This window comes from Clarias gariepinus, chromosome 23 (genome assembly GCF_024256425.1).
Source record: "Clarias gariepinus isolate MV-2021 ecotype Netherlands chromosome 23, CGAR_prim_01v2, whole genome shotgun sequence".
Classification (NCBI taxonomy): Eukaryota; Metazoa; Chordata; class Actinopteri; order Siluriformes; family Clariidae; genus Clarias; species Clarias gariepinus.
The window spans coordinates 7550429-7566127 of record NC_071122.1 but is presented as its reverse complement, the minus strand read 5'-3'; the positions used below and the strand labels follow the sequence as shown (position 1 = coordinate 7566127).

Genomic DNA, 15699 nt, shown 5'->3' with positions numbered 1-15699 from the left:
ACTCATCATTGACGGCCTCATACAGCCCGTTAAAAAATATGTTGAACATGGCACAATCGTTTCATCCACAAGAGGCCGCCAGAGTGCGGAACTCAATGGCATAATCATAGGCTGAACATGTTCCCTGAAGGAGTCTCAGCATCTGCCCCGTGGCCTCTCGGCCTGAAAGTGAGCGGTTAAAGACTCTTCTCATCTCCTTGGTGAAAGTCTTGTAATTGGTGCAACAGGGATCATCGGCGTCCCAAAGTGCCGCTCCCACTCACGGGCCCTTACAGAGAGGAGAGTGATGACATAAACTATCTTGGAACGTTCAGTGGGGAATGTTGACGCTTGCAATTTAAGAGACAGTGAGCATTAAGAAAGAAAAGATCAGCAGGTGCTGGGTTCTCTGCTGTAGGACTGAGAAGTGGCAGGCGAGGTTCTTGGATAGGAGGAGGTGGAGGTTGAACTTAAGTTAGTGGTGATGTGACTTGAAGTTGTTCGATCTGAGAAGTTAGTGCAGTGAGGGTGTCAGCCATAAGCTTAAGGTTTTGTTTGACCTGGTGAATCTCCCCTTGGTGTGTGCCAATGACGGTGCCCTGGGCCTCCAAGGCAGTTCTGAGGTGTCCTAAGTCTGCTGGGTCCATGGTGGCAGGCTTGGAGGACCTAACAGCAAACACAACAGATAGGACTGACAGATAGAATTTTAATACAAAATGTGAAGGATAGAAAAGAGGGAGAAGTACAAGCAGAGAACCAATACTTTGGGTGCTGTCTGAGGTAGGCAGGGGCGTGGATTCGCAGTGGACGTAGACGGGGTTAGGGGATGGGTGATGCAGAGCGCATACAGTGGCCAACACGCAGAAAGAGTGTGGCTGTGTGGAGAGATCAAAGCTATCCTACACGCAGAGAGAGTGTAGTTGTGTGATGGGACCAAAGCTGCAGCGCGCATGCAGTGTCCAACACGCAGATGAGATCAGAGCTGCAGCGTGCATGCTGAATCCGGTGCGCAGGTTGAAAGAGTGAGCAGACATGTAAGGGGATCGGGGTTGTGATCAGAAGCACTGTTGAACAGACTTGATTTTAGAATGCATGCGTCTGTAAACAAGGTTGCAGTGATCCTGGGAATTTAGGCGAAGTCGGGAATGAAAGCAATGGGTCATAACTGGGTGATCAGTCGAGATGGTGAACAAATTCAATTTGTGTGGTGAAAGACGTAACTGGGGAAGCAAAAAGGGTCAACAACGTGAAAAAGCAAGAACATATTCTTGGCAGTCACAAGTCACAAAAAAAAGGGCTTGGAGCACACAATAATTCAGGAATTAATGAAAATAGAGAGCCGGTGTGCTTGAGCCAGTGAAGGAGGCGGCAAAACGGAAGCCACGGAATGGAGTGTGGAAAGGGTACGCAGTAATCATGGCTTGGCTCCAGCCGTGGGCGTGACCTGGCGTACCTGATGCTTTTTGTAAAAATGTGATCAGTTTAAAAGCAAAACAGGATAAAATTCGGCTAATTTGGTGAACTATTATTCTCTGACTGACACACAATGTTGCCTATAACGCCTATAAAAAGATTTAATTTGAAAACTGCAATATAACTTGCACCATATATATAATACTTTAGAAGTGCTGGCAGAGAGTAGTTTAAATGAGCTCCAAAGGGTGTTTGGAGAATGTTGAAGCCAAGAAAAGTACGTTTACCCTCGGTTACTGCCACTGCAGTCACTTCTGCTGAGATACAGTATAAAGTCAAATATAAGCACATTTATATTTCCGACAAATACAGGTACAGCACTTGCAAATCATCACTTTGCCTGCACTGATCCACTAGAACTACCTCAAAATATAATCTACAAATTGCTTTGCTTTTACATTAAAGCATGGATACTTTGCTTGGGGTATGCTTTTTTCCATGACTTACCCATAATTTAACAAAATGTATATTTATTTACATTTTTGGAGAATGTGAGAATGTTTAGTCTGTTAATGCCACTGCAGTCACTTCAGCAGTAATAAATGACATATGTGTTGCTTAAATGCCATGATATGTTCTGTAAATTAGGACATTATGCAATTTGGATGTCCATGTTTTGTACCTAAGAAAGTTTGGTGGGTTATGTGGGATTCTTTAGTGAAGCAGAGGAATAATAAAATATGCAGAAGTGATTATTGTACAAGAGACATGAGATGCACCTGGTGTGGCGGGAGGCTGTTGGTTAAATGTGCATAACTGTATTAGTGACCAGACATGTGAACCAAAGTGAAACTAAACCTGGTAAAGGTGAAGGATAATAATTGCTCTATTACTTAAAATTTTGCTCATGACTGATTAAATTTGTTGCCAGGTTTGACTCAATAAAAATCTCAATCCAAGCATGAGTGTGCTCTATTTTTTATTTACTTAAACTTAACCAACATATTATTGCACCTGCAGACTGACTTATTCATTGCTATTTTGACAAAACTGTGGAAGATGGATTTATAGCTTTTTGAAAATTACAATGACACAGCAATCTTCACATTTTTGATGAAATACTTTCATTTTTACTTTCATCATTTTTGCATTTAAAAAACATGCACAAAATAATTTCAGTTTGCAATATATCATGCTTAATAAAAAAAGATTTTTAAACTGTAAAAATGGATTTAATTGAATTTTGCTATCAAACTATTCACATTCATATAAACACTTTTGGAGCATTGCTAGGCCAATTAGATTAGTGGACTGGAACTAACTGTTGAATGAAAAGAAATGAACAGTTGTTCCTGCAACACATCTATGTAACTAAAAATATTTTTTAATTCCACTGTCCTAAAGGCCTTTTATATATAGCCGAAAATAATATTTTACAGCTTTTTCATAGAGACTATGTCTATTTTACAGAAAATCTTATCACGCCATCTGATTAGTCTGAACCAGTTAAACAGCATCTAACCTCGAGATTAATTTTCTTTAGTTTTTTTTTTTTGTTTTATTTATTCATTTATGGTAAAGTACAAATTTATGAACAATACGTTTTGCTTTACATGAGTTATGAGACCAAATTGAATAGAATATCACACTTTTCATAGCATACTTCATTATTTGTATGTCCTCCTGGATAGCTTTTTTGTTGTTTGTGAGAGATTAGACAGAGATATCTACTGTCCTGTGAATTGAGCTGTTCACACAGTAGATAACATTTCTTTTTTTCTCTCTTTTGAAATGCTGACCTTTTCCGCGCTCGTTCTGGGTTTCCCCTTGTGAGCCATATCGTTTAATGCCTTCTACTTATCTTCGGCCTTTTACAGTGACTAGCACGTAATCGCAGAGATTTGCCCCTCTGAAGGGCAAGGTAGGATGAGAAAATGCCAAGAACCTAAAGCATCTAAATCTGACAGTTAAACAGGAATCAGTCGGGGAGTAATCAGCAGGAATGCCGGAATTGTGGCCGAATCTTTGGTCTGAGAAAACGGCTGATGCATTGCACACTAAATGAAAAGAAAGATACCAAGTGACTTGCATGTAAGAGCATAAAACCTAAAAGATGGAGACATTTCTGGAAACAGAATTGTTGAAAGGTATTTATTTTAACAATAAATCCTAAAAATCTGTAAGGCATAAAAATATTAAAATACAAACACAAGTATCTAGAAACCATATTTTACAAAATTTAGTTTTAGTAATCACTGCTTCTTTGAAAGATATAAATTTTACATAAGAATACAACTTCGTACTAAATGCTGCATGAATAAAAAAAAAAAAAGTACCAGTACCAGGACTTCATGAGCCACCATTGTGCATTTTCAGTATTTCCTACATCATTACATTACAACTGTGTTTAATGTATCACATCTGGCTAACTTAAAGTGTGTTAATTCCCAGTGTTTTTTTAGTCTAGGCTTTTAGCCTCACAACCTCTTTAGTGGACACAGAGCAGCTCAGTGCTGGTAAAGATATTGCACAGTTCAATTTGCATGGCTCAGTAGCATCTATAATGAAAGTTACTGTGGAAAGGGCTTAAGGCAAAACCACATGAGGAAATGTCACTCTAATGCTTACATCATAAATACTAGAGAAAAAATGAGAGTAAAACACCCTGCTTTCCCTTTTACTTTAAATTATACAGTATATATATTCAGTGCTGTGAAAAAGTATTGATCTCCCTCATTTCTTCATATTTTGCGTTCAAAGAGACAGCCTTTCTTGTATTTTTTATGTAATCTTGAGGAATAGTTCTCCCGGCTTCCTAAAGGATTTTTTTAGCTCTCATTTTCAGTTTAGTTCCTGTACTGTACCTGAGTGAGAAACAGGTACAGTTGATGACAGTTGATCAGGCTGGAAATAAGTGTACTGGTGATGCGGAATGCTGAGTGGTACTGACAAGAGGGAAAATGGGGTTGCTGCTGAGGTTGTTAGATTTTACATTTAGGCATTTGGCAGATGCTCTTATCCAGAGCAACTTACATTTTTATCTCATTACACATCTGAGCAGTTGAGGGTTAAGGGTCTTGCTCACGGGCCCAACAATGGCAACTTGGTTGTGGGGTTTGAACCTGGGATCTTCCGAATCGTAGTCCAATGCCTTCAATTTTTCTTTAGGCACTTTGCAGCCTGTCACAGTAAAACATTCGATCTAATTTCTTTCATTTCTTCTACATAATTAAATGTAAGGTAAAATGAAGAAATGGTGGAGGGGGTCAAAATTTTGCATCATACTGTACATTGGAAAATACAACATAACTATACAGTGGTGTGAAAAACTATTTGCCCCCTTCCTGATTTCTTATTCTTTTGCATGTTTGTCACACTTAAATGTTTCTGATCATCAAACACATTCAACTATTAGTCAAAGATAACACAAGTAAACACAAAATGCAGTTTTTAAATGATGGTTTTTATTATTTAGGGAGAAAAAAAATCCAAACTTACATGGCCCTGTGTGAAAAAGTAATTGCCCTCTGAACCTAATAACTGGTTGGGCCACCCTTAGCAGCAAAAACTGCAATCAAGTGTTTGCGATAACTTGCAACGAGTCTTTTACAGCGCTCTGGAGGAATTTCGGCCCACTCATCTTTGCAGAATTGTTGTAATTCAGCTTTATTTGAGGGTTTTCTAGCATGAACCGCCTTTTTAAGGTCATGCCACAACATCTCAATAAGATTCAGGTCAGGACTTTGACTGGGCCACTCCAAAGTCTTCATTTTGTTTTTCTTTAGCCATTCAGAGGTGGATTTGCTGGTGTGTTTTGGGTCATTGTCCTGCTGCAGCACCCAAGATCGCTTCAGCTTGAGTTGACGAACAGATGGCCGGACATTCTCCTTCAGGATTTTTTGGTAGACAGTAGAATTCATGGTTCCATCTATCACAGCAAGCCATCCAGGTCCTGAAGCAGCAAAACAACCCCAGACCATCACACTACCACCCCCATATTTTACTGTTGGTATGGTGTTCTTTTTCTGAAATGCTGTGTTACTTTTACGCCAGATGTAACGGGACACGCACCTTCCAAAAAGTTAAACTTTTGTCTCGTCGGTCCACAAGGTATTTTCCCAAAAGTCTTGGCAATCATTGAGATGTTTTTTAGCAAAATTGAGACGAGCCTTGATGTTCTTTTTGCTTAAGTGGTTTGCGCCTTGGAAATCTGCCATGCAGGCCGTTTTTGCCCAGTCTCTTTCTTATGGTGGAGTCGTGAACACTGACCTTAATTGAGGCAAGTGAGGCCTGCAGTTCTTTAGTTGTTGTCCTGGGGTCTTTTGTGGCCTCTCGGATGAGTTGTCTCTGCGCTCTTGGGGTAATTTTGGTCGGCTGGCCACTCCTGGGAAGGTTCACCACTGTTCCATGTTTTTGCCATTTGTGGATGATGGCTCTCACTGTGGTTCGCTGGAGTCCCAAGGCTTTGGAAATGGCTTTATAACCTTTACCAGCCTGATAGATCTCAATTACTTTTGTTCTCATTTTTTTCTGAATTTCTTTGGATCTTGGCATAATGTCTAGCTTTTGAGGTGCTTTGGGTCTACTTCTCTGTGTCAGGTAGCTCCTATTTAAGTGATTTTTTGATTGAAACAGGTGTGGCAGTAATCAGGCCTGGGGGTGACTACAGAAATTGAACTTTTAACTGTGATAAACCACAGTTAAGTTATTTTTTAACAAGGGGGGGGGGCAATTACTTTTTCACACAGGGCCATGTAGATTTGGAGTTTTTTTTCTCCCTTAATAACATAATCTTCTTTTAAAAACTGCATTTTGTGTTCAATTATGTTATCTTTGACTAATAGTTAACGGTTTTTGATGAGCAGAAACATTTAAGTGTGACAAACATGCAAAAGAATAAGAAATCAGGAAGGGGGCAAATAGTTTTTCACACCACTGTATATAGAAACATTTGTGTTCTGTACTATTGGCAATCTACATGACACTTTATTAACAAGTTACTATTATAAGGTTATAGTTAAAATTAAATTATGACTTTTAGTAATACCTAATACCCCCTTATTCCAGGTAATTACATAAAATACAAAGTAAAATTTCAGATTTGTCTCCAGGTTACTACTTCTGGAATCACATTGCATAATCATTCATATTTTGTTGTTATTATTATTTTTGACATTTTATGACCAATGTTACCCAGTCACTCACGATACCGCTTTATCCTGTATACAGGGACGCCTACAGCCTATCCTAGGAGACCAACTTGAAGCTTATTTTTGAATGTAATTACATAATTTTTATTCATTTATTGTTACTCATTACGTTGTAAAGTGATGGATAAACAAGTAACATCTAGTAATAACTGTTTTATAGTTTGTTTAAGTTATTTCTTTATAGCCATTTTTTATCCCGTTGTTACAAGTAAGACCGAAAACATGAACTTCTCTATACATGGCTAAAACTTTGGCTGTGACCCTTGGGATTCCTTTCATAAATGATAAATAAATGTTTTTTTTCCAGAAACCCTATACTGTACATGACCATAAGCTTTCTTTTTGTCTTATTATTTTGTCTTACTATTGTCTGCCATACAAATGGATGTTAAAGATTAATTATAGACACTATACCATATCAGACCAAGGACCCTAAAATAATGCTGTAATGTTCAGACAAAGAAAAAAAAATCAATCAATAACAAACACCTTCTGATGAATCAGATCATCAAATGTGGTACTGTATTTGATTCCATATTATGAACATGAACTGTTTGATGTTTTTACATACATACATGAAAATTTCCTCCAAAGTGCTGTTTGTGTGACATATTTGAAGCTGATTAAAGGGTCTTTACACCTTTCTTGCTGACCTGACCCACACAAAAAAGAGAGTTCATGTTCTAAGCAATGATGAACTGAGAAATGTCTCAAAGACTCCATATAGACATAGAAACTACTTTCAATTTTCCTCCATCACCTTTTTGGTGATAGGATTTCATCAAACTCTATGAAATAAAATAGACCCTTCAGTAGTGCTCTGATGTGGTGAATACTAAAGAAAATGATCCACCAAGGATGACCTGGCTGCGGGCTTTAAGGAAATTTTGAGTATTTGAGCAGCACTGACCCATGATAAAGCTGGAGCTGAATGCATTCACAAAGACTAAAAGGATGATCTGAAGAAAAGATATCCAATGTACATATACACACAGTGCATCACCTTGTACTGAAGTTAAGAGTAGTAGAATTGACCTGTGAAGATTTTATGTTTCTAAAACACCAAGACTTTCAGAGAAGCATTTTGTACAGTATCTCCAGGACACATCTTGACCTTACCCAAGTTTGGGATGATGTTTCCTCTCAAGAGGAAAATCTACTCAAGCAATGCATAGTGAAAAATAGTTCTTGGCTCAAGAACTCAGATTTATTGTTGTATGGAATGCACAGTACATTTGCTGAAATGTTAAAGTTTGTTTCTTGATGTGCAGTTTTGTTTTTGAAATTTGTGAAACTTTCCTTCCACATTATACAGTAATGTTAATACTGTTAATGAAGACCTGTATGGCATTTGGGGTATACAGGACAGTCAGATAAATGGCATACTGTAGGCTTAACGTGCTAGCTCATAGTTATATATGGTGGAAAACATTAGAAATGGAAAAGATTCCATTTGATTCCAGATTGAAAAATGCAACCACAAGTTTATCGTTTTTCATTAGTGACATGCAAAGAACGTACCACACTGAGCAACAATAGCATTCGCTCTTTAACCAAAAAGCAATAAGCAGGAGATTTTTTTTTTCAAAGAATTAAACACTGTCTTCATGTCAAAAGTAATCGTAAATCCCTGCGTGGCATTTCACTTCCATCCATGTGGTGCAGACATGCTACAATCCAAAATGAATTCACAGCCCTGAGCCATACTTGGGGGAATAGCTGTAATCAGAGAAGGGCCTGAAAGTGTTACTGGAAAGGAAGTGTTTCCTGGAGATCCATGCAAAGGAACACCATTTTTGTCGTCTCACTGGATAATTTTTTTTTTTTTCATTGTGAATGCATTGATTGTTGAACACAATCAATAGTTTCAGAATGACTAAAAACCTTTATTGCAAGTGTGAATCTCAGTAAATATTATAACTGTCACTAATGAAAAGCAACACTGTTTAAATATTTTTATTCTGTTTTATATGGGTGTGATTGCAGTTTGCTCTGGCATGGACTCTAAACCACTGAAACCAGAACCAAAAAACATTTCCTCAATACAGAAAACAACTTTAAAGTGTTGTTCTTAAGATGCCCAAAATGTGTACAGCTTACTGAAACCTAGATATCACATTTTATATGGTGAGTGGTAGTTGCCAAACCATAAGGCAGCACTCGGGCAATTCTGCCATATCCCCTACTACACCGTCTCTAAGTCTTCTAAATCCCTTCCCTCCAGAGATAATAGCTGCAGACATAACCCTGTCCCTCCTATGGCCGTCCTTCTCACAGGGTCGACCCCTGACCCACATGTCTGGATCGTCACTGAGTTCGTAGATTGAGCCGTCCTCGAGGCTGTGTTCTAAAGACTCTAAAGATGAATCCGAGGACTCGTCACATCGAGCGGTCAGTGGACGGCCAGGTAAGCCCATGGTGGAGCGGATTCGGTATTGGAGAAGTACACTCCTCCGGGTTCCCTTGCCTTCACCAACTGAAGAGCTGCTACTCTGTGGCAGGGACTCTTGGGAGGAAGAGTCAGTTCGCTCCTCCCCCCCACAGGCTGAGTCGAGTGCTTCTACAACTGAATCTCGCTTCAGCAGATCTGGGGACAGAGTGCTGCTGATTGCCACCAGAAAGTCCACAGGACCACAATGGGCATTTAACGATGTCATCACTTTACCTGCAGGATGTATTCATAAAGTTAGCAAAAGATATATTTTTTCCATTTTTAGTATTAGCAACAAGCTTATATAGCCAAACCAGTACTAGAAGAGGGCACAAATGTGAACTAATTTATCCTTTAACATTATGATTGATTACAAGAATTCAGTTTCATCTGTGATGGTTTGGAGCATGACACACTGTGGCATAAGGGCCAATCCTAGTCTATAAAGGTGGGACTTTTATTAGCATGTTATACGTTTTTATAGTGGTTAAGCACTTCATCATTAGGAAATGGCAATGAACTGGGGAGACAGTGTCCTCTAAGAAGAGCACTACATTTGGTATGTGATATACTGTACATACTAGTAAAAGGATCTCAACACTCAGTTTACGTTCCTTTGTTTTTTAAAAAAAGAAAATTTAAATGTGGTATTTTCATCACATTTGTTATACATCACACTAAATGCAGACAACCTTGTGTTAAATGTCAGGCCACCACTGCTGAAAGCGCATACTGAAATGACTCAACACAGAATTTGTGGGATTTACTGTACCAAACACTAATCAAAGCAGCATATTCACAGGGTCTTCTTACAGTAACACATTTATAGCACAGTTTTAAAGGAGCTAGAGACATCATCAGAATGGGGCTGGGCTAAAACCACACATTAGCATGGTATGGCATGATGGCACTCCAAAATGAACTTTTTTAGTTGGTATAGTTCTGACATGAGAACTTTTTTTCAGTAGAGAATGATTTTGGACACAACAGTTTCCAGAAAATAACCAGAAAGGCTTGGCTGTGGTATCACCTGAGCATAGGATATAAGAAAGTTAATATAAAATTTCATACAAAATGATTTAAAAAAAAACAGGGCAAATGTTTACTTTGACCTTACTCTAATATTTTATATGTAAGGATTTCAGGCAGTGTTGCCTAAACACTTGTTCTATTTTGGGTTCCGAAAAAAGAACCTTTTCTTTCACTGCCTCTGGATGCTTTGACAATTATATCATACTATATGGCCTGTTTAATGCCCTTGTTGTCTTTCAGGTGTTAATTAAGTTCAATGCGCTGGTAAAGTGTGTCAAAAAATCTTAATTTCATTTCAGATTTGTCAGTTTCTAAGAACATACTTTTTTCATTCTCAAAATTCACAGCAAGACGCGTGGATTAAAACTCACCAATTCCCAGAACTCCAAGTAAGACAAAAAATCTTCCCTAAAATAGCTTCTGCATAAACAAAGGCCGCCTACATACCTGTTATTTTAGGGATGCCTTCCAGCTTTGGTACAGGCAGTGTGATGATGATGCCCAGGGCTGTGCCCACCCACAACAAGCCCTGGCAAATCAACAGACTGGTGACCCTTAGATTCTTTTGACCTGGAGAAAAGAAAAATTGTTGACTATGTTGACTTTACCTTGTAAAAAAGACAGACTTGTGGGTTTACACTTCAGGTGATGTGTTCTGTCTTTATCAGAGAGGTCTTTTCTACCTTTCCAAGTAAAAATGGACTGGAAATTAAAAACATCATTTTTATAACTTTCAAAAGGACATTATGTCCAACACAGTCAGTACTGGTGATTCATATAGGAAGAAAATATTCCTATCACACTGGGCCATTACCATTCAGCCACAAGGTTTCTACCACCAGATTTACTGTTTTTAGTTTCTCGATAACACGAAATATGAAACATGACAAGAGAAAAGTTATTCCTTTGACTTCAACCACCTACTGTAGTTTTTGGATTCCCATTTTGCCTCCAGGGCAGCTCTGGGCCCTCTGGGCATAGCTTTACAGGGTCTCTGGGAAGAGTCTGTCTGTCATCAGGACATTGACAGCAGATCATTTGCGTGCTGTGGCTCGTGGAGTGGGGTCTCCATGGATTGGACTTGTGAGTCCCATGGACGCTTGATCAGATTGGGACCTGGGGAATTTGGCAGATGTGTCGGCAACCTTGGGCTGTTGAGGTCTGTGATGGTCCCCATGTGCAGGGGCTGTGGTGCACTGGGTGTTCTGGTGGCTTTCTACAATGACCAACATTTACTTTTTTCAGCAATTTGCACTGCAATGGCTTTTCTATGGAATTATACGTAACAGGCTACACTTTGGTTCTCACAGGCATGAATGTGCCTTGGGGGACCACGATCTTGTCACCAGTTTACTGGTATATACTTGATAATCAGTGTAAATGTGTAAAGTTATGTGGTGTTAATATTATAGTTGATCTGTGTATATACTGTACTGTATATATCCTGCTTTTCCATATTAAAAGGAAATATAGACAAATTGGTGTTATACAAATGCATCACTTTGTTACATGTCATATGAAAATAATCTTTGTGAACTTATCAGTAACTCTGCTTCACATTGGCCAGGAGCACACCACCCACTTGTTTATTATTTTCTTATAATAGCTAGCACTCAAGTGTTTCATCCTGAGATGGAGACATCTCACTAAAGGCATTCACCATCTCACTAAGGGTAGCCATTCAATCCATTCAACACGGAATAACCTTCAAGTAAAAGCAAAAGAAGAAAATACAGATACACTTTAAAAGGTTCATTTTGAAAAAGTTTATTTCATGTAACTGCTAGGAATCCTGTCTTCTTAATGTCAGCTGCACAGGTTCCAAAGACCTGCTATTTATACAATCTGTGAGCATTCAATAGTAAGACCAATACACATATTCTCACACATTTTTCATGCCAAACTGCAATAGCTAAGTGCTTTATTTTGCAATTACCTGGAAAGGAAGACATTTAAGCATCTGCCTTTTTAAAAGACATGAAGACCATAGGTAGAATTAAGTAGAATTCTATATTCAAAAAAGTGGCCTTCATAAACAAACTATCCACCTGAAATGTATTTATTCATGTAAAAAGTCTTTATGATACTTGAATTATTTTACTGAAGAAATCAGCCATTAAAGTTCTTAATAATGGAAATGCTTAAATAGTGTAAAGATATTTAAGGCCCACTTGGGCAGAGACTTTGGTAACAATTGCAGATGTTGTTCTAATAATTAATTCATAAACCATCATAGACTAGGAAGGACCTCATGGGACTCGAAGGCCATTGATCTGTAATAACCACAAGTCTTTTTTTTTTTGTCTCTTGACTCACATATTCAAAGTAAACTAAGATGTTCCCCAGCCTCAAAGTCCCAAAGGACAGAAGAAACAATGAAAGATCATTTTAACTCTAGCACTGGTGGACTATGATCGTTCCTTTACACGTGCCCTGAATATTTCAACACAGGTTCGAAGACATCCTGACCAAGAAACTAGCCTCGTCTACTCCAAGTGTCTTATTACATCTAGCAGAAACTTTGATCCAGAAAGTTCTCCAATTTTTTTGCATTCCATCATACAGCATTGAGATTTCTTTTGTTCTTTGTTTTTCTAGAATGTTGATGGGAAACGGCTGAGGCAGAAGACCTGCTGATAGTTATACTCTCTGGCTAGATGCCAAAGTCTGATTTACTCCCTTGACTTTTTTCCCTTCACAGTCCATGTGATTATCATTGTCTAGGACAAGCAAAGAACTGTGTTTCTGCTCCCTAAAATTGGACATAGCCATCAAGCAAAGGTAAACAGCACTACAATATCTGAATGGAGAATTGTGCCTCAGTGAGACATGATGTTTTACACTGGCTGTATCAAGGCTGCATTTAGATTGACAACCATTACTGATTTTTTCATGCAATACAGTATGTACCCCAATAAAAGAATGAATAAGAAAAAAAAAAAAAAGATTTCCAAGACATTGTAATCTGACTCACATACTGTATAAGACTCCTATTTAAAAGTCATGTTAATTCTGAGATGAACATTTTGGATGCAATGATATGCTAAACTAAATTATAAATGAATGCTATCCTGTATAGCCCGGATCCTATTCCAGGAGACTCAGGGTACACCCTGGATGGGAGTGCCAATCCATCTCACAGCACACACACACTTCATCTTACTGGGAATTTGGAAAATGCATGTCTTTGGACTGTGGTAGGAGAAGGTAGTACTCGGAGGAACCCAATCAAGCACGGGGAGAACATGCATGTACTGTACACAGACCCGATGGCAAGAATCTAACCTTGAGTTACGAGGCCACAGTGCTAACCACTACAGCATTGTACTAGTCAATGCAGGTCAGGTGAAAAAAAAAATGTCCATTTAGGAACTTGTTAATACTAGGAATTGAAATTGAGAAGGAATAACCCTATGTTTGTCAAATATACATTACAGCACTGTGAAATTCTTTTTTTGCACATCAGAGTACGGGGTGTTTAAGACACCAACAGTGGCATTTTGGTAAAGCTGAAGAATAAAGAGGTATTAATCCAATACTGCTTATTTACTTATTAAAATGCTGATACCAATAGATAATTTTGAGCATTAGCCTAGTTTAGCATGAAGGGATGACAATTTCTGATGGCAAAGCAAGGCAGATTCCAAATTATGTTCTATAAAAAATAAAGCAACAACCTTCACACAGAAATCTGTTTAATTTACATGCCACCCAGGTCTTTTTCTAGCAAATATCTTTTACGTGCTATAAAGCTAGGAGACATCAAACTACCTACCGGAAATTACCTACTGTTGCTTTACTGTACTGCATCTTTACTACAGCCTATAAACAGGAAGTCTACAATTGCGTTGAGACATACATGAATCAACATGCAGCATTATATATCAAGCAGTCAAGTTTATTTATATTGCACATTTCATATGACAAGCATACACTTAAGGTGCTTCAGAAAAGAAAAAGTGAAACTATATGATATGAAAAAATACAAGAGCATACAGTAAAGGATGAAAAAAGGTATTACATATTGGGTGAGTCAAATATTATCTGCACTCCGGTAATATTGAAACTTCTGTTTGCTTCACAATCTTATGATCTTTCCATTCAAGGCTACTGTCTCCCCAGTCAGTGTGCAGGTATGAACTTGTTGTATACTACTTGTGATTTGCACAAAAGAAGCACAGAATGCAGTGATTTCTTTTTTTGTGGTTTGAGCGTGTACCTGGTGTCATTATTATTGAAGACTTTGTGAGAAGTATAGAGAAAGTGTTTGGATATTGGCAAACAAAATTTGGCTGAATACTCTAAGAAAGGTAAACGTTTCTTGAAGAGAATCCATTACTGGTAACGAGACATGGATTCATCATCACAAGCCTGAGAGTAAAGAACAGAATATGCACTGGAAATATCCTCAATCCCCAGCCAATAAAGAGTTCAAAAGTCAACAATCAGCTGGCTCATCGATTCTAACAGTTTTCTTAACACATGGCACTCCAACATGGATTTCTTACAAGAGCATAAAGGATGAAAGAAGCTGTATTGGAAACCATCATTCTACAGTGCTCATTCCAGTGAGATGCTAATTAAAGAGCTGAAGCCTAAACTTCTGATTAATCGCAGAGGATTGCTATTCAAGGGCGTTGTAATCTTGCATGACGATTGTACGCCCACACAATTCTGCCCACACTGTTGACATGCTGCAAAAACTTGCCTTACAATCTTGCCCCTCAGTCTTTCATCTTTTAGGTTCCCTGCATGCAGCTCTGTGAAATGCGGATTAATTTTCGATGAAAAAGTGAAGACAGCGGTGCATTTGTGGCTCCCAGCTCAGCCCAAAACATTTTTAATGAGGGAATACGAAAGCTTGCTGACGGATGAAAAGTGTATTGAAAAGCAAGCAGTGTTTTCTAAAGGTTCATTTAAAAAAAGTCTACTGCCCATAATGACCTGATCTTGATCTTATATGTATAGCAAGGAGGCTTTTACCGGATGATCTAAGCAGTCTGTGTGGTGTGTATTCAGTGAGCCTACAGTACCATCAACCTAGGAGGTAGCTAAGCCATCCATCCATTTAAAAAACAATATGAAATTTTATTTTAAAATCAATTCCTTATTATTTTTTCACTGGGAGCCAATGATGAAAAGGAGTCATATTTCCGAATATTTTGGTTTAATTTAATAATCTAGCCACAACTTGGTGTATATAGTAAGCTGGTCTTTATATAACTTAGAAGTAAATCAGGAGTAAATCTGCATTAGAGCAGTCTAATCGCTCATTTAATTTTGGGTAAATTCTCAGATGAGAGAAGTAAGTAGTAAAAATACTAGGAGTTAATATTATATAATTTTTTACTGACAAGGAAGTTAACAAAGAATAAGCAAGTATAAATATTAAGATCTATATTTTGGTCAAAATTGAGGTAATCTTCTAAGTAAGAATCAGATATGGGTTGGCCTTTGTATATAAATCTTGGCCGAAATATCAGAATTATGCATCAAGACCCACAATGTCAAAGCAGCCATAGTGACAAAATGTATCGTCTGCTTCCAATTGTGCCTCTGTACAGCTCCACTTACATAATCAATGTCCAAACAAGTTCCTACTACTGAAAGTGAAGTGCGAAAAACCACACCGGG

General features: G+C 38.2%; 1 protein-coding gene across 5 annotated transcripts in view; it reads right to left on the bottom strand.

Moving 5' to 3' along the window:
- Positions 1–6631: 6631 nt before the first annotated feature.
- The window catches only part of arhgef10la (Rho guanine nucleotide exchange factor (GEF) 10-like a), a 189828-nt gene continuing 180760 nt past the window's right edge, over positions 6632–15699 (bottom strand). For 4 of the 5 annotated variants that reach the window (XM_053483986.1, XM_053483989.1, XM_053483987.1 and 1 more), the window contains 2 exons: positions 10513–10635; positions 6632–9267 (listed from right to left, as the gene is read on the bottom strand). In XM_053483986.1, coding sequence (XP_053339961.1) covers positions 8723–9267; positions 10513–10635 — 668 coding nt within the window. In that variant the 3' untranslated portion in view covers positions 6632–8722. Of the gene's footprint in view, positions 9268–10512; positions 10636–15699 lie in introns of those variants that run through there. The other variant, XR_008356170.1, reaches the window with a different exon arrangement.